General features: G+C 33.7%; 11 protein-coding genes across 11 annotated transcripts; 7 read left to right on the forward strand and 4 right to left on the reverse strand.

The window, feature by feature from the left end:
• Positions 1–678: 678 nt before the first annotated feature.
• EIN_399920 (hypothetical protein) lies at positions 679–1260 on the forward strand (the record flags this gene model as incomplete). Its single annotated transcript, XM_004258655.1, has 1 exon — positions 679–1260. The coding sequence occupies one exon, from the start codon at positions 679–681 to the stop codon at positions 1258–1260; it is 582 nt and encodes a 193-aa protein (XP_004258703.1).
• A 668-nt stretch (positions 1261–1928) lies between these two features.
• Positions 1929–2899, reverse strand: EIN_399930 (proteasome subunit alpha type-3, putative; the record flags this gene model as incomplete). Its single annotated transcript, XM_004258656.1, has 3 exons — positions 1929–2207; positions 2370–2739; positions 2796–2899. The coding sequence occupies 3 exons, from the start codon at positions 2897–2899 to the stop codon at positions 1929–1931; spliced, it is 753 nt and encodes a 250-aa protein (XP_004258704.1).
• Positions 2900–3337: 438 nt separating this feature from the next.
• On the forward strand, positions 3338–4246 carry EIN_399940 (brix domain containing protein, putative; the record flags this gene model as incomplete). The annotated part of the gene is made up of 1 exon (XM_004258657.1): positions 3338–4246. One exon carries the CDS (start codon positions 3338–3340, stop codon positions 4244–4246), a length of 909 nt encoding a protein of 302 aa, XP_004258705.1.
• A 675-nt stretch (positions 4247–4921) lies between these two features.
• Positions 4922–6169, forward strand: EIN_399950 (hypothetical protein; the record flags this gene model as incomplete). The annotated part of the gene is made up of 1 exon (XM_004258658.1): positions 4922–6169. One exon carries the CDS (start codon positions 4922–4924, stop codon positions 6167–6169), a length of 1248 nt encoding a protein of 415 aa, XP_004258706.1.
• Positions 6170–6756: 587 nt separating this feature from the next.
• On the forward strand, positions 6757–7182 carry EIN_399960 (riboflavin kinase, putative; the record flags this gene model as incomplete). The annotated part of the gene is made up of 1 exon (XM_004258659.1): positions 6757–7182. One exon carries the CDS (start codon positions 6757–6759, stop codon positions 7180–7182), a length of 426 nt encoding a protein of 141 aa, XP_004258707.1.
• A 101-nt stretch (positions 7183–7283) lies between these two features.
• Positions 7284–9512, reverse strand: EIN_399970 (hypothetical protein; the record flags this gene model as incomplete). Its single annotated transcript, XM_004258660.1, has 1 exon — positions 7284–9512. The coding sequence occupies one exon, from the start codon at positions 9510–9512 to the stop codon at positions 7284–7286; it is 2229 nt and encodes a 742-aa protein (XP_004258708.1).
• A 697-nt stretch (positions 9513–10209) lies between these two features.
• On the reverse strand, positions 10210–10629 carry EIN_399980 (hypothetical protein; the record flags this gene model as incomplete). The annotated part of the gene is made up of 1 exon (XM_004258661.1): positions 10210–10629. One exon carries the CDS (start codon positions 10627–10629, stop codon positions 10210–10212), a length of 420 nt encoding a protein of 139 aa, XP_004258709.1.
• Positions 10630–11164: 535 nt separating this feature from the next.
• On the reverse strand, positions 11165–11636 carry EIN_399990 (hypothetical protein; the record flags this gene model as incomplete). The annotated part of the gene is made up of 2 exons (XM_004258662.1): positions 11165–11438; positions 11488–11636. The coding sequence occupies 2 exons, from the start codon at positions 11634–11636 to the stop codon at positions 11165–11167; spliced, it is 423 nt and encodes a 140-aa protein (XP_004258710.1).
• A 258-nt stretch (positions 11637–11894) lies between these two features.
• EIN_400000 (hypothetical protein) lies at positions 11895–13309 on the forward strand (the record flags this gene model as incomplete). Its single annotated transcript, XM_004258663.1, has 3 exons — positions 11895–12180; positions 12228–12718; positions 12989–13309. The coding sequence occupies 3 exons, from the start codon at positions 11895–11897 to the stop codon at positions 13307–13309; spliced, it is 1098 nt and encodes a 365-aa protein (XP_004258711.1).
• Positions 13310–14491: 1182 nt separating this feature from the next.
• On the forward strand, positions 14492–15175 carry EIN_400010 (hypothetical protein; the record flags this gene model as incomplete). Its single annotated transcript, XM_004258664.1, has 2 exons — positions 14492–14809; positions 14945–15175. The coding sequence occupies 2 exons, from the start codon at positions 14492–14494 to the stop codon at positions 15173–15175; spliced, it is 549 nt and encodes a 182-aa protein (XP_004258712.1).
• A 424-nt stretch (positions 15176–15599) lies between these two features.
• EIN_400020 (hypothetical protein) lies at positions 15600–17687 on the forward strand (the record flags this gene model as incomplete). The annotated part of the gene is made up of 1 exon (XM_004258665.1): positions 15600–17687. The coding sequence occupies one exon, from the start codon at positions 15600–15602 to the stop codon at positions 17685–17687; it is 2088 nt and encodes a 695-aa protein (XP_004258713.1).
• Between the last annotated feature and the right edge of the window lie 443 nt (positions 17688–18130).

Consider the following 18130-nt stretch of genomic DNA (forward strand, 5'->3'; position numbering starts at 1 on the left):
GAAAATAATAAAAAGGACACCATATACACAGGAGGACGTCCTTAAACCACAAAAAACGTCCTTCGGCCCATATTCCCGTCCTTCGTCCCCATGTCCGTCCTTTCTCTTTAATAATAATAAAAAAATTGTTTAATTTTTCTTTTTTTTATTGATACACAACAGTTGTAATATAATTTATTATATTTAATACAACATTTAAATTACCATTTCAATAATATACAGTTAATATAAAAACCATATTAATTTTAGTATCATTTGATTTTTAATTTAAAGCATTTTCATTATTAAAAAAGCATTTTAGTCCGAATGGTGAATTTTCAAATAAAACGAATAAATTATAATAAAAAAACCATTTACTATTGCATATAATAGAATAAACTCAAAATCGAGTGAGTACTTTATCTAAGTCATCGATAGTCTTGAGTAAACTCAAAACTTCAAAAGAGAATTAAAATGGAAACTAAAACAAGTTTATTATGCAGCTCACACACAAAAGCAAACAACAAAACATATAAATACCTTCATTGTTGTGAATATGAGTTAGTCCGTCGTTTAGGGTGGGTGATAGAGATTGCACAAAAACAGCGTCGGTCCCAACCACAATCGGGGTGTTTAAATTATTATCGAGTTACTCAAATTAGTGATTCCCAAGGGGTTATCCTATACGATGAAAACACTATGACACTCACACAAGACGTCTTAATTTCAATAAATCCAATAGATGACCAGACTCGAGTGTTCTATAGGCATCGCAAGTGTGATAAATACAACATCGCCGGATTATTAAAGTTAATGAACGAGCCTTTACGTGTCGCGAACTCCGGTCAGAAAGTGATCGCCACAAAGCGGTCAGCAGTGAACATCTCTCGCGAGAGACTCAACTGGATTGTAGTAGGAGAGAGTCAACGAAAGGCGTATAAGGATGACATCAACGTGATTGGGGAGAAGTTGTATAAATACATCAGTGACATATTCACCGGCCCCACCTCGCCAAAGAAAATTATATTAGTGAGAGACGAGAATGTTGTCGTGGATATAAAAGACCAGACAACTCTTATAAAGTTGTGTGATTTAGAAAGTTACTTCGGCGAGAAAGTCGGTCTGGAGACTTTGAAGTTTGAGAAGAGTGTGACAGAAATCGCTACACAAAGTACGTCGTCTGTGGTGTCTAATGGACCATCAGAAATTGAGTCTAAAACACATAATATGGAGATCGATTCACTGACAGAAGATGAGTTGAGTATTACTCAAATAGAATAATTGAAACCATTGTTATTAATTTAAATAGTAAAGAATATTATTTTTAAATAGTAAAAAATATTTTTCAAGTGAAATACTTCAAAAAGAATTGCACTTGTTATTTATAATAATTGTTCGAAAAATAAAAATGCACTAACCGGGACTCGAACCCGGATCTCCACCTTGGGAGGGTGAAATTCTGCCCTTAGACCATTAGTGCTTGCTTATAAATGTTTTCATTCCATCCTATAAATAATCTCATTTCAATGACAAATTTCTAGTATTTAATAATTAAAAAACTATTAAAAATACTTATAATCTGATTGAAAATTAAATAATCTTCTCACAAAAAAGAAAAAGTAAATATTAACTCATATAACACTCAATACAACGTCATGCCAAAGTCAAACATCAAAGGAGGAGCACGTGGAAAAGACACATCCAAATATGGTTCTCCAACCACAAAGAAAGACGTACCGCCACCACCCAAAAAGTAATCTAATCATTTCTATGTGAAATTAAAAAACAAAACTAATAACATTATTAACTATTACACAATTTAATTGTGTAATAGTTAATCATAATCAATAATATTAATAATATTAATTATTTATTATAATATTAGAATAAATATAATATTTAATACTTTATTCCAATACGTCAAAAGTGAACTTAAAAATCCAAGTGAATTAGTTCTTGACTTCCTCCTCCATCTTTTTCTCCCCGAACTCAGCAAGGATCTTTTCCTTTTGTTCTTGCGACACTCTTTTAACGACATGTTTAGTCTCGTCAGAGACCCAGCACAAGTCCAATACATATGGTTTGTCCTTCCACTCTCCATGGCACAAATCGAGTATTTTCACTATTTTCGCAATAGCTTCTTTGCATGTGATCTGACTGAAATTGATTTTCTCAAGCTCGTTCTTACAGATTTGTTTCCCCTTTCCAATCCCATTAGCCATGTATCCCTATTCATTAGTCTCTCGTACTCAACAATGAACTATAAATATAGTATGTCTATAGTATATATAGTTATATACTATACATACCATACATATACTATATAATGCATCTCTCTAGTAGATACTAGATACATACTATAGAGATACTATATGTATAGTACAACAAACGTAAGTGGTGCCGGACGGCTCTATATAATGCAAAGAATAGCCGCGATGGTCGTATCCCCCAACTAATAATGAACAGCCGAAAGGCCTTAAAGAAGAATATAAAGTGTAGTTCTGCATATGCATTGCGACCTTCTCGGCTAAGGTCTTCACGGGGATCTCCATCCCATAATTGTCTTTAAAGGCCTCTGCCTCTTCGGAAGCTTTCTTTGCTAATTTTCGAGCGTCGGGGAGAAACCCGGCACACGTGACGGCGATGTGTGTTCCGATGTAGAAAATCCGCTTGTTGGAGGACTCTTTGATCATCTTCGATATGATTAACTTCTCGACACCAAATACAACCCCATCGACACATTTAATGGCTACACTTGTTCTAATTGGTGAATAGAAGTATATCTTCCTTTAATTCAAAGGTAAAAAGTAACAAACGCGGAGTTCTCGACAGCTTTTGTAGCGTAATCGATTTGAAAAACCTTCCCTTCGGGAGAAAACGTCGAACAGGAGTCATCATATCCAGAACCAATTGAACTCATCTCTCTCTGAAATCAAGTTCTCTTGAAGTTTTTGTTTTTTTCACTTTTTTCATCATTTTTTTGAGATTCTGAAAATTGTTTTTGAGGGGTTCGGTCAATTTTTTTTGTATTTTAAAAAAAAAGAATGAAAAAATAAAACTATAACAGTTATTATTAATTTACTAGTGTGGTTATGTTAATTGGGTTATTTCATGTATTAGTAATATATAATTTTTTTACTATTTTTTTAAAATTGAGTATATTTTTGTATTAGTTGAATAGTATATTCTTTACTATACATTAACTATATTCTAATAATAAACTAAATAAATAGATATAGTTTTACCTACCTTTACTTTACACAATAATTAAAAATTAATAATACTTAATAAAAGAATAGTAAAAGCATTTCAAAGTAAAAAAACACGGAAAAGAATTCAAACTAGAAACAAACCTACAATGCCAAGCAAGACTAAGCCAACCGAGAAAAAGAAGTCGTTCCACAAGAAAAAGGGGTGGAAGCGTCTCGCAGAGCGAGAACCGAAGGTGAAAGAGAATCCAAAGACAGCGATCTTTATGAAAGGGCGGAAGACCACACAGTTACTTACGGAGGCTATGGATGACTTAGGGTTCTACAAGAAACCCTACCTCAAGAAATTCAATCATAAGCATGAGATACAGCCGTTTGACGATGAGACACCTATTGAAGTGTATAGCAAAGGACAAGATGCGTCATTAACGTTATTTGGGAATTCGACGAAAAAGCGACCGAATTGTTTAACGTTTATTCGCTGTTATGATCATAGGGTTTTGGATATGATAGAGTTAAAAATAGAAGAGTATACCCCAATTCGTGAATTTAAAGGGGAAAAGCCACCTACATGTCCCCGTGTTCTTTTTAGTTTTGTTGGCTCTGCTTTTGAGACCGACGAACAATTTAAAATGTTTAAGAACATTATAGTTGATTTCTACAAAAACGACCAACATGACAAATTTAACGTCGAAGAAATAACTACAGTTATGGCTTTCTCCGTCGTCGACGGAAAAATATTGATGAGTGTGTACCACGTCACAGTCGATAATAATTTGCCGGTGTATAACGAAGTCGGGCCAAGATTCGTTTTTGCTCCAGAACGAAATTACTTTGCCGCAAACGATTTGAGAGAAGAAGCCATGCAAATCCCTCCACAATTGGCTAAACCAAAGAAAAAGAAAAATGTCACTAAAGATATGTTCGGTCAAGTCATCGGAAAGGTACACGCACAAACTGAAGACTTGAGCCAATTGGCAAAGAAAATCAGATTACCCAAAGCTCTTAGACAAGAAAAGAAAGACAAAAAAGAAAAAAAACTCACAAGAAAAGAGTAAGTGATTGTTATGGTTTTATGTATGGTTTAATACTAATAATTCTTACTCACCTCGCCTGTATTATTATAATATGGTTTTTTAATTATAACACTTGGTTTGTTGAAAAAGAGTAATAAACTATTAAATTAAAATGTTTTTATTATTAACATTTATTATAAAAAATTGTGCAATGAAAAAAAAACTTGAATATTTCTCAAAATCTCGATTAATTGACTGTTTTAATTATAATTTATAATTAAAATATTAATAAAACGTCGTTGTAATTATTCATTCGAATAAACTCTGATAATAGAAATAAAACAAGTATTAATATTGGACAAAAACTAAACCATATATATATTAGTAATAAACTATTATAATACAGTAAATTATTCATAAAAACGAATAAAAAGAAATAATTTGTATAAAAAGAACTAAAAAATACCACAACACCATTCTTTTTTTGTGTTTGTTTTTATTGATTATAATTCAATATAATTAGTATAATTAAATTATAGTTTGAATAATTAAATAAACAATACGAGAATAATTCAATATGGTTTTTCAAAAAATTGCAAATCCCGTTATTTTGAAAGAAACAACCGCAAAATAAATTATGGTATTCAATCTAACAACATTTTTAGAAAAATTTCATTTTTTTAAACTGAATTTTTGCGAATCCAAAAAACTTTAGTTATGTCAACGGCTCCAAAGAATTTGTTTTTTCTGAAAGGGAAGCGTTTAGTTGAAGTTGAAGTCAAAATTATTTCTGTACCCGGGGAGACCCGTCTAATAGGAGGGAAACTTTGTGATATAGATTTGAACAACTCTGTGTTGAGTTTAAATGTCAAAAATCTGAACCTTTCTACGGACGATCTTAAGTTGTCATTTTCGTTGTTTTACAATGATGAGTTCGTTTTTGTTGGCAAAACGAAAGAGGAGACGTCATATTGGCTTCAATTAATCGGTGAGACGACACACAATTACGGGGTTTTTGGCTATCCTTTATCTATAGTAGTAAAAAAATCTAAATGGATAGTACCGAATTGTATATACCGATGTGTGGAATACTTAAAGAAACATGGGAAAAATTGTGAAGGGTTATTTAGGAAAAATGGAGCAATCAAAGAATTGGAAAAGTTAAAAAAAGACGTGGAAAGTGATGAAGATTTTTTTATAAAAGAAGGCACCGACACCATATTAATCGGGAACTTCCTCAAATTTTATTTAAATAGTATGATCGAACCCGTTGTTCCGTTCAACCAATCTCGGAGATTTTTTGAAATCCACAAAACGAAAGACCCAAAGAAAGTGATTGACGAACTACCGGTCGATTCTCAAAACTCGTTATGGTTCTTAACTGTGTTTTTAAGAGAAATTTCTGAGCAGAACGAGATCAACAAAATGACAACACGAAATATTTCCACGTGTTTTGCACTTGCAATATGCCGGCCTGTCGATCAAAGCGATAAGGAATTTTACAAAGTTGTCATAGACGCGTTCGAATATGTTTTGGATAACACAGACGCACTTTTCACTGACGTCGTTGCGAGAAATCTTAAAAATCTTGGTAATCTTGATATTCCTCAATATCCAGCTTTCAACCCCCTCGTCATTTTTCCGCTTTCCGTCATTTTATCAACAAATCAAGTTCGTCTCGGTCTTCCAAAACGAAAGAAGGTTGGAAAGGACTACGAATCACACACCTTCGAGAAAAAAGAAATTTCAAAGGAAAGTTCTAAGGAACAATCCAAGGAGTCATCAAAGAACCCACGTCAGCGAATGAAACTTGGGAGATCGCTCTCACTTTTGTGGGGAAGTTCAAAGGATAATCCGAAAAAGTCACAATCTCCTCTTATCAAAAGTGATGTTTCGTCTAATCTCCCAATGTCAGCTATTCAAACACCCAGAAATAACGGAATAAGCCCTTTATTAGACCAATGAGTGTGTAAAAGTCATTGAAATCATTCATTTCATTTTATGGTTTAGTTTTAATTTATTTATAGTTTAAGTATGACAATATTTCCTTTTTTTTCAATAATATAATTGTTAATAATATAATCAAAATCAATAATTATGTCAAAATAATAGTTTTATTATTATTTAATATTGTTTTTGAAAACTCGAACTTTGTTGAGTTTTTTAATTTACAAAATTTAAATAGTTTTTCATTTACTCTATGATAGTTATATCAATAATATTTTGAAGTAATTTAAAAAATTGTAAAAACAGTTTAATTAATTATATTATAATTCAAAATATGGAAAAAATGAAAATAAACGAGATTTTTTTGGTGGAATGGAAGTATTTAAAAGACCACTATTTGTCGTATAAATTGTTGTTGTTTTTCATTGTATGTAATGGAGTGAAGATGCCACTGTCTTTACTTCAATGTTTCTCTTACTTCTACATCATGCAACCGTCTTGCTTATACTATTTTCGTGAATAAGAGAATAGTAATTATATATTATTACTTCAAATCATAAAATGAACCAAAAGAAACTTCAAAACAACAGAGACTGTGATCTCTAATGAACGACAATGTTATCATGAAGTTACAAGGAACGATCGTGAAAGGGTTTCAACGGGGGCGTCTTCTTGGGTATCCCACTGCAAATATATTTCCTACTTCCGTACCAGATGTCGGTGTTTATTATGGACAAATCTTTTTGTTAGACAACGTCTATCACTGTGCCATTTCCGTTGGAAAAAACCCGACTTTTGCATTAAAAAAGACGGTAGTCGAGATCCATGTTTTCAAGGACTTCAAAGGCGAAGAATTCTATGGCGAATATGTGAAAGTATTTATATTACAATATCTCAGGCCCATGAAAAAAGTCGACTCCATTGAAGGTCTCAAGAAGATGATATCCAACGACTGTGAGTTAATTATGTCCAGAATTATTCCCGACACCCCCCTTTTCAAGAAGACTGATTTTGATTGGAATGTTAATTAATAATTAATTAAATAATTAATAACATTTCAATCGTTTTTTTATTATTCTGAAAACTATTAGAATTTCATTGGTAATAACATTTTGAATAACAAATTTGTCAATCAACAGTCATCTACTGCACAACACGGCTCGACTTCACTTACTGTGTGTAAGAAACACTTGTTATGGTATTTTTTATGACATCGAATACACTCGATGTCCATAGACAATTCTTTACAGACAACACATTCCCCGGGATTAAAGGACACGCCCATCTCATGACTTTTGAGTTTAGTCCCGAACTCGAAGACTTCTTTGAGACTGACGATGAAGATTCGACAATCGACTTTCTTTCTCATTCTGCCAAAAGCAATCCCATCGATGATACTAATAGGTATAGTAACATTATAGAAATTGTTACCTTGTTTATCAAAGATACTATAATTCCCTTTCCCGACACAAACCACATATTTCCCGGAACTTTCCATCTTCACTGGGGTGAAATTCACAGGGAAACTTTTAATCCGTTTTAAACTCAAATCCATCACTCCTATCTGTGACACCCTTGGCATCGACACAAATATGTTATCTTCACATAACGTGTAACACGATACCCCTTCACTCCCTTTTTCTTCAATCACTTCTTTACTCTTTATCGAACTCCGCACAATCCGCTGGTTCTTAATAGAAAAGATATAGTTTCCATACATCCGCCGGTCAAACCCTAACTCGTCCATCGAAACTTCCCCGACATCCTGTGACGCGACACCCACCTTCTTCACATGACCTTTCTCACACAAATAGTACACATCCACAGCACTTGCTATGAACCCATTAAAACCAAAGACCTTCTCACGACTGAGGATCCGCGAGAAGTACCCTGAATACACTAAGACATCCCCATCACGATAAAGAACCACCCCATCGCGATATCCACAACACTCCATGAGACTCTCACTCTTCTCGACAGTCACATCAGTCTTCCCTTTAGTCATTTTAAGTAACTCGCTCCCTTTCTCACACTCTTTTAAGACGTAGAAGTCATCGGCACAGGTCATCACAGTGTTAATCACTTCTTTACTCTTGTAGATGGCACTCCTCTTATTGTATTTATAACTCTTCCCCTTCTTCAATATGGGGAGTTCAAAAGGCGTGATTGGAGCGATTTGAGTCGAATTGGTTGATTGCATCAGATTTAAGGACTCGCGTGACAGTTTGGTGACTTCAGAGAACGAGGGGGTGGGCCGATGCTTTGGGGGAATTAAAGGCTTTGGCGAGATCACAAAGGTCTTCTTCTCAAATTTGGTCTCATTTGGTTGAGTTGGAGTTATTGGGGTATTCAAAGGTACTACCTGTGTTATATTGGTACTCTTTTCTAATCCTTTGCTTCCATTTTGAGACAAATGGAAGTCAGACTTCAACGATTGTTTGTCGGGGCGGTCGAGTTTTTGATGAAGAGTTTGAATTGGCTGCTGCGGGAGACTTGAAACGAGTGATAACTTCTTTTCAAGGTCAACAACTTTACTCTGAGCAAGTGACAACATTGAGGTCAAATTCAAAATCTCGTCGTGGTGCTTCTCGGTCACATTTACTAGTTGGGAACTATTCAAAAGAACTAATGCATTCTTCTCATCTAAGAGCTTCTGATACTTTTTATTCGACTCGTCGACAGTCTTTTCTAATACTGCAATCTCGAGAGCATCGTCTTTCGTTTTGTCAAAAGAATCAACTAATTCAACGGTTTTTAATTTGCCATTTTCAATTGAGATTTGAAGGGAAGCAATCACAGAAGCACTCCGATTTGAAAAAAATTCACTTTGCTTCAATTCGTTCAGTTCTTTTAACGTTTTTGTGTGATTTTTTTGCTCGTCTTCATATTTTATTAACATTTTTTCATATTCAATTTTGTGGCGTTCATTCACTTCTTGTAATTCGGAAATAATATCTTTGGAATTTAAATGAACGTCCATCAGTTTATTGTTTAAAACATTTAATCGTTTGTTTTCTATATTCACTCGGTCCGTCTCTTTCCGTATAGATTGAAACATCTCATAAAATGAGCGCAACGAATAGCTATACGCAGTTTTATAAATAACTATTAATTTATCTAATGAATAATTGTTTTCATCAAAATTCGCACTTGAGATTAAGTCCGCATTTTGTTTCCCAATCACATCTTTTTCGGGATCGTTGTCGTCACTCAAACTATTTTCACTCGTTTCTTCTGATTCATCTAAACTATTATCTTCGTCACTAAAACTATTGTTTGAATTTTTGCTTTGATTCTCGCTTTGATTTTCGGAACTTGAAAGCAACTCAGTTCCTGTCAGATTATCTTGTCCACCGTCCATTCATTTTTTGAAGTTTTTTTTTTGTTTTCATTTTTTATTGGTTTTTTCAATTTCAAAAAATAAAATTTTCAACTCTCAAATAGTATATTATTATTATATGATAGTAGTTCATATTTAATTTTTCATGAATCTATAAATTCATGTAATAATTTACATATCATTTAATATTAGTTTTTAAATAATAATATATTATTATTAATTAATAATAAAAAAAACAACAACATGTATTATTATTTATACTATTATTTATAATACTTATTATAGTAAAAATCTTATTAAATAAATAGTAATATACAATAATACCAAAAAGCTCAAATAACAATAAAATAGTAAATAAAGATAGTATGGGTGTTGAAGAGTATCCTGTGTGGTTTATTGTGATGCTGTGTTTACTCTGTCCTCCGATAGCTGTTTACATTCAGTCCAACACAACAGGGAAGAAGTTTTGGATATGTTCTGTACTCTGGCTATTTTGTTGTACGATATCTGGCGTGATATATGCATTTGTCCAGTGCTTCAAGTAATTTTGTTATTCATTTTGTTATTAATAACATTTTTTCAAACACCAATTTTAGAAATACCAAAAAAATGGATTGTTCACTTCAAACCCCGACTCGGTCTTTTTCCGTGTAAATTTTATAATGGAAGTGAACGAAATAAACAATTTGGCGCCTTTGAACCAAACAGATAAAAGGAATTAATTAGCGAGTTTTAAGATGAAGGAACTGAGTATTGGAAGAGTCAAAAACCTCTCAGATTTTGCGAAGACGCAAGCCAACACGATGAGAACGATTCTCAGGACACAGTAAATGACTATCAGAGCAATATAAATTCCTTCCATAGCACCTCCCAATATGACACAGAATAAGAAAAATGGGAACCCAATGATGGCGCACACGACAAAAAAGAAGATCGAATGCAACGCATGTGCTCGCACATACAAATTCTCCTTCTCAAAGGCAAAGAAGATCAACGACGCTATCGCACACAAATTTGCAAGTGCCGCTTCTACTATAACGGGCATCTTCAATGATGTCACTCCGGTCGTCGCTTGGGCTGCTGCTTTGTCTTCCATCTTGTTAATTTCGAGTTTGAAACGCTTCGACGGCTTCTGCATCTGGTTTGTTCGTTACTACTAGGTACTATAATTGTATGGTTCATATATCTATTTAATATAGTTCATTTGGTTTTTCTATTTGAAGACATCTAACTAATAATTTGATTCAATTATTACTATAATATAGTTTAACTATTGAAAAAGAAACAAAATTAAAATATTTTCAGAAGTTCTTTTTTCTTAAAGAAATTTTCAGACGTTTTAAAACTTTTCAAATCGATTTTTTCATCAATGCAAATTTATTAGTTAATTTATAGTTTAATAATAGTTTAAGTATATAAACAATTAAATAAATCAGACATAAAAAAAAATATAAAATAATATTAATGAAATTTCTATTTGTAAAGAAAAATCTTTTCAAATTTAAAAAAAACTAAAATAGTATTGTTACTTAATAATTATTAATCATTTAATAACACACTATATGGTATTTACCAACTATATTTCTTTGTCTCCAATTTTTAAAAGAAAAATAACTTTCAGTGGAAGCTGAAATGTTTAAGATATTCCGAGTAAAAAATAAGAAAGTGAACAATCAATTTGTGTAAGTCACAATGACATAGTACAAAATTCTTCCAATAATGATAAAGATGAAAGCGAGATAATACACAATCTTAATATATCCAATTATCTCTTTCCTCCTCAATCCATTGAAAACGGAAACGGGGCTAAACCAGAAATCGCCCGAAAAGAAAGCGTACAAATCATATATCACAACAGGAAGAGCAATCACCATCTCAGTCAGCAAAAACGATGGGAATAAAACAAAAAGAATAACAATTTGAATACCAATTTCTGGCATCATAGTCCTTGATGTGAACAAAATGTTTTATATAACATTTGTGCGTGAAAACAAACTTGTTGACCCTTCGACAAAACGTGACGGGGTCCAACTCATCGGACTGAAGATCAACAATACAAAGCCCCCTAAATAGAACAACTACAAGATTCGCCCCACACAAAATCAATTCCAAAACCCATGTCAAAAGAATGGCAAAACTGGACATTTGAGAATTGTAAGTTCACTGCTCTTTATAGTTTTTTTATAAATATATTTTTATAATATATAATATAGTTTATTATAATTTGATTATAATTTTAAAATTGTACAATTGTATAGTTTAATTATTATAAAATATAGTTTTAAAAAACATAAACAAATTTTATATTTTTTACTAATTAAATTATTAAATTACTATTTAATTAAAGAAAGAGATTTGAAAGAAAACTGGAAAAGTGATAATTTATGGTTTGTTGTTCATTTCATGCTACTTAATAACAAGAAGTCACGTCTTGAGCCTGTGTACTTGATGTCCATAGTTCCATGTTTGGGTTCATTGTCAACACTCTTACTTTTCCACCAAGTTAGTAAAAAGTGTGATGAAGCTATTTCACGTATCAAAATCAACCCATCCTTCAGAGAGTCTGACGTTGAGACTCTGTTCCAAAAATTGCGCCCCAAAAATGTGGCGAAAGAAATGACCGTATTTACTGGTCTTGAAACTCTTCACATTGACATTAATTCATTGGATCAAATTGACCCCCAAAATCGTTTGTTTCCTCATGTTGTTGCCATGAAAGGTGTTACTCATTTGTAGTGGAAAAGTACCAACTCATTCATATCCCTTTTATTAACAGAAAGTCGGCCTTTTTAAAGTCGAAAAATTTCCAACAGTTTAAATGTCTTGTTTCGAGTTTTGGAATCGATTTGTTTGGGCCAGAACCCTTCGATACTTCTGATATGCTTTCTCTGAGAGAAGTCAAATTTAGAATTAACAAAAACATCCCTAAAGATATCATTGAAACGTTCGTTAATGGATTAAAGGGGATTCCTCATCTGAGAAAGGTGGTGATTTCGTGCGACTCACAACTCATAGAAATGATGTGGGACCTTGTCAAAGAATTCAACTTTAAGAAGACAGAGTTCATCTTCAAGCTGAATTGGCTGAGAGATGAGGACTGCAATTTGATATCGACAATTTCCAACCACGTCGCTGTTGGGCTTCTAACCAATGGGTTTGGGAAGTTCAACAACGTCTTTATTAAATCTGGTGTTGTGTTGCTCTTTTACACCGATTGCTTCTTACAGGTTTGTCTTCTTCATCAATTTTTGCACGCAACAACTTGTTTTGGCTCTTAATAATACTTTGATATGACATCTAAGTATTTTAAAGAGTCGTTTTGTCTGTTGATTGTGTTGTCTTATCTGTACTCTTTTTCCACAACCGCAATCTCGTTCTCTCATTTATTCAATTTCAAAATCAAATCTTGTCATATTTGATTTTCTTATCTTTAATAATTCTTTTACTATTATTTTATAATTTATTTGTTTATTAATTGAAAACGAGTTCACCTTAAGCTGTCAAGCCAAATCACTGTTGATCCACACTTCCAACAATTACTTACAATGTACAATCCATATAAAATCGAGATACAGAGCAATACGGTTCAGGCCCTGACAACACAAGGTACCGTGATCAGTTTCAAATCACTCAAAAGTCTCAAAGATCTCTTTTTGAATGACTTGAAATACACCGAGCCAGTCTCCTTCGAGCTACCTGAGTGTTTAGAAAACCTCGAGATCAATAATTTCACGTTTTTGGATAAGCACGGCCTCATCGGTCTGAGAGAGACAAAAGTCCCAAAGGAACAACAAGCAAGATATGTCGCTTTTATCTAGTGTCATTCAGCCACTTCAATCTTCTTCTCAAAATAATTCATTTTTAGTTTTTTTATTGTAATTTTATTTTACAATATGGTTTGTCATCATCTTTTTAAAAAACAATTTCCAATACTTTAATTCGAATTCCACATAAAAAATTTGGAAATTTTGTTATTTTGAAAAAAATTTTTAAAATATACCTGTGATTTATATAGTAATATTTATAGTAAAACAATAAAATAAAGTATATTTCCGTCATTCAGTCTTTTTCTTTTAGATTCACAATGGTTTATATAGGAAAAAAAAGAGATAAAATAATAAATATATTACCTATAAAAAGCAATGGTAGTAACATCAAATAGACAATATTGTCATCATAAAAAAGCTACTTTATTTAACAAAGGAAACCCAAATCAACTCATTTTTATTTTTTTCCAAAAATAACGAGCTTATTTATTATAAATTATAATAAAAATAATTATATTTGTTGGTATACACATTTTTAATAACCAGTACATCTCAAAACAGTTAGTGAAAAGGAAAGAAGTAACAAAAGGAATAAAATAATACTAAAAACAAAACACTAAAGCACTATGAATAATTATTATATTATAGTATATTATAGTATAATATATTATTAGGAATAGCAATAATTGTGAAAAACAAAATGTAAAAATAGATAAAATGTTGTTAATTGCTTTTCTGTAATTAATTATAAAATCCCGACATAACAGACTATAATGAATAAGTGAAGTTTGATTGGAAACAACATTGGATTGACAGAACGCCCGACAAACAGAAAAAAAACGGATGTGTTTGAAAGGCAATAAAAAACAAATTCAGCGAAAAAAGCACCATCTTTTATAGATTTACCAAGCCGCAAATAAAAACCGAAAAGACAAATGCTATTGTTGAATAAGAAAGAACTAGAGGGAATAAAATATCGCCAAAACCCTTCCCCGAAAACAACAACAAAAGAATTGAAATGCGGCAACCAAGAAGGCGATTTACCAGATCGCGGTAAAACGCCAGTCGAAAACACCCGGAAATGCTGCAGAAAAAAACCCATTACAAATCGCCTCCAAAGAAAAAAAATAGATAAAAGAGAAATCCAAAAATACAGCAAAACGGCCAATAAACTCAAGAGAAAAACGGGGGATAAAAAGAAGATCGTTTGATCTTGAAAAGCAGAAGCAGGTGATGCCAGTGAAAGATTACAAAATAGTCGTGCTTGGGAGTGGTGCCGTCGGGAAGTCCTCAATTACAGTCAGGTTTGTCCAAGGTATTTTCTTGGTTAAATATGACCCCACCATCGAAGACTCTTACAGAAAACAGTTAGAGCATGAGGGCCAACAATACGTCCTTGAGATTCTTGATACTGCTGGTACTGAGCAGTTCACTGCCATGAGAGACTTGTACATGAAGACTGGACAGGGCTTTGTTTTGGTTTACTCCATCATTGCTCAGTCCACATACAACGACCTTGAGCCAATCCATGAACAAATTGTCCGTGTCAGAGTTTGTTTTTTCGATTATTTTTTGCCCTTATAAGTGCTGTTCATTCCTCCACCATCTCAATCTCTCTGTGGATAATTTATTTAACTATAAAATATAGAATTTCATAATATCAAGTAATGAAATGTTGACTTTTAGGATTCCGATGATGTTCCTATTATTGTTGTCGGAAATAAATGCGATCTCGAAAGTCAGAGAATTGTGTCAAAAGAAGACGGCCAGGCGTTGGCAGACAAGTACAAAGCCGACTTCCTCGAGGTCTCTGCAAAGGCTGAGATTAAAATATTGGACATTTTCACAACGCTCATCAATAAAATTAATTCACACGCCAAGCCCGAGAAGAAAAAGTCACACTGTGTCATGTTTTAACTCTTATGTTTCTTTGGGTTTTTTCTCTTGGTTCTTTGAAACAACTTTTTTTGTCTTTTTCTATTGTAACATTTTTGTGTGTTGATTTTATTCAAATTCGACTAACTTTTTCTGGCGGGTTTTATTACGACGTTTTAAAGTCATTTTCAAATGGAAAGTTCGTTGCGAATTCTTCCCACTTATTTCAAGTTTCTCAGCTTCAATAGTTCAAATAAGGTTTGAAATACCAAAAATTGTTGGTACAAAAATGGGTGGAATTTTTCAATAAAATTTAAAACATTTGTGTTTTTTTTATATAAAACATTTTCTCAAAATGTTTTTCAAATGGTATTTTTTTTTGATGTAATTTCGAAGAGAAAACCCTGAGTTTTGGTGCTAAAACATTACAGACAGGAGAATAAGAACTGGCAAGACAAAAGTCCCCATGAGCTACACACCAAATATCAAAAGCACCGAAGTTTTACCGTCGAAGAGTGCACAACAATTCACATACAATTTTGGCGCAAACGCTTTTGTTCACAAAAAGAAGAACGAGAAAATTGATGCCCCAAAACCAATAAAGGCTTTTGCAGGGTTAAATGAAGAACGTGAGCAAACACCAGTCGCGCCCGAGTTTAGCCACCCGACGGTCGCGGTGTCTGCGGACCTTCCCCATTTGGGAGACACCACCAAAATGGCGGCTGTCGACTCGGCTTTCAAATCAAATGTTGATAAAGCTGTTAAGGCCGCGGTAAAATTTGTACCAAAGAAAAAGCAGAAGAAGGACATCATAGACCAGCCACCTCAATCTGAAGAGGAGGTTGGTCTTGACATAAATTCCCAGCAAAATCCAGCCTCAAAACACGTTTCTTTCTGCCAAGATCACGTTTTGGGGGAAAATGACAAAGTGAGTGATGTTGCCGAGAAATTGGCCCAATCTCCCGAACAACAGGAGGAAAAAACCCAACCAGAAAAACGTGTTATACAGCAAGACAAGTGGTGGGAAAAGAAAAGTGAAAAAAAAGAGGAACCGATAACAACTGCAGAAGATGAGTGGCAAGATGTTGTTTCGACAAAGACATCGAAGAAGAAGCAAAAGCCCAAAAAGAAAAAAGAAACACAAGACAAAAAATCAGAGAAAAAATCAGAGACGTCAAACGAAACAAAGGACGATAAAATCGACGAAGAAAAACAAACTGAAAATGTCAAATCTGCAATCACCGAAAATCAAGATGACGACAAACGGAACGAAATCAAAGAAGAGGCGGAAATTTACAAGCCACCGACACCAAGTAATATAGAAGACCGTCAAAAGGAAAAACTCAATGAACAACCAAAAGAAGAAAACTTCTTTAAACCAGCAACGAGAATAAGAGCTGGAGAGGCGGCTCCTAAAGAAGACGGGGAATCTCCAGGAATATTTAAAGCAGCAACTCGTATTAGGTTTGGTGAACCAGCTCCACAAGAGGAACAAAAAACAGAAGCAAAGAGAATTGAAGAGGACATTGATGATGATAAGATGGGGATTATCATTCCCCCATCTGTCAAATCGGTACCGCCACATGTCCCACAAAATGTGTATTCAATTGACCAAATGCTTGATTTGAGAAGCAAAAAGGTTCGAGCAAGAGATTCGATGTTTGAAATGTTCCAAAAATTCACGATGAAAGAAAAGAAAGAAGAAAAATTATTCACAGTTGATCAGTCGAAGGCGATGTATCGCCAGTGGTTCAATCAGTTGACAGAAATCACAATTGATAAAGTCACATCTGAAATGGCACTTCAGATGCGAAGTAAAGATGATGTTGAGACGATGTTGTCGATCTTATTCAAAAATGCGATCAATGAGCGGCGATATGTGCAGTTGTATGTGAAGTTCTTTGTGAAAGTGCGCAATGCGATGCTTGTAGTTGACACCAAGAAAGACCTTGCAATTGACATGATCAAATTTCTTCTTGGGAAGGCAGAGAATCAATTCACACATCCACCAACTGTCAGAATGCCATCTGAAAATGAAACAGATATCGAACGCATCGAACGTGAAGATGCAAATGCAGTGGATGAGTTTGAATATCTTGGAACAGTCTTCTTGGTGTCATATTTGTACACAGAAGGCACAGTCATCGCTGACTTGGTGCTACAATGTCTGCATTCCCTCTCTAACATCAAAGGAAGACTGCCAACAAAGGCATTCACTACACTCATCAAAGAGACATGCGACAAATTGGTCAACGAGAAGGTCGACATGACTGACGTGTTGAACACTATCAAGAAAATGCAAGCTGTCGACGGAATCTCAAAATTCGAACAAATCGTCTTGGAAAACTCAAAAGACCAAATCATTAAGGCTGTCGAGAAATTTGCGAAGAGAGGAGGTATACCTAAACAAAAGAAAATAAAGAAAGTTGAAGTAAAGACTGAAGAGTTTATCCCCGATTCAGTCGAGGATATGGCTAAAGGCAATACAAAACTGATTGATAAAGAAAGTAATGAAACGAACAATAAAATGAAAGAGAAAGGCGAAGCAAAGTAATTATGACTTTATTTTTACTACAATTTTAGAATTACTTTTAAGATAATGACATCAAAATATCTAACATTTATAACATATAACATTGTATATGTATTTTTTCATGAATTATTTTTTACTCGAGTTCATTAATTATCAATGTTGTTTAGACACAACTTTCAGTGAATTAATTAGTCTTCTTCCTTTTGTTTCTCCTCATCCTCTTTATCTCTGATATTCAATTGTACAATATCATCATCTGAAGGGGTTGGGGTTGGGGTTGTGGTGGGATGGAGTGGAGCAGGTGGTGGTGGTAAAGCAGTCCTCAACCCTTCGTCTAATGCTGGAGCTCCCATTGTAAATCCTTTATCACCAGTTTCTGTTGGTACTTTAAGTTTAAGTCCTGTTTTTCTTCTTGCAGCCAAACCTCCTTTCTTCTGTGGTATAACCGTTTTTTGTTCTCCCTT

This window comes from Entamoeba invadens (genome assembly GCF_000330505.1).
Source record: "Entamoeba invadens IP1 unplaced genomic scaffold scaff_1105074724775, whole genome shotgun sequence".
Lineage (NCBI taxonomy): Eukaryota > Evosea > Mastigamoebida > Endamoebidae > Entamoeba > Entamoeba invadens.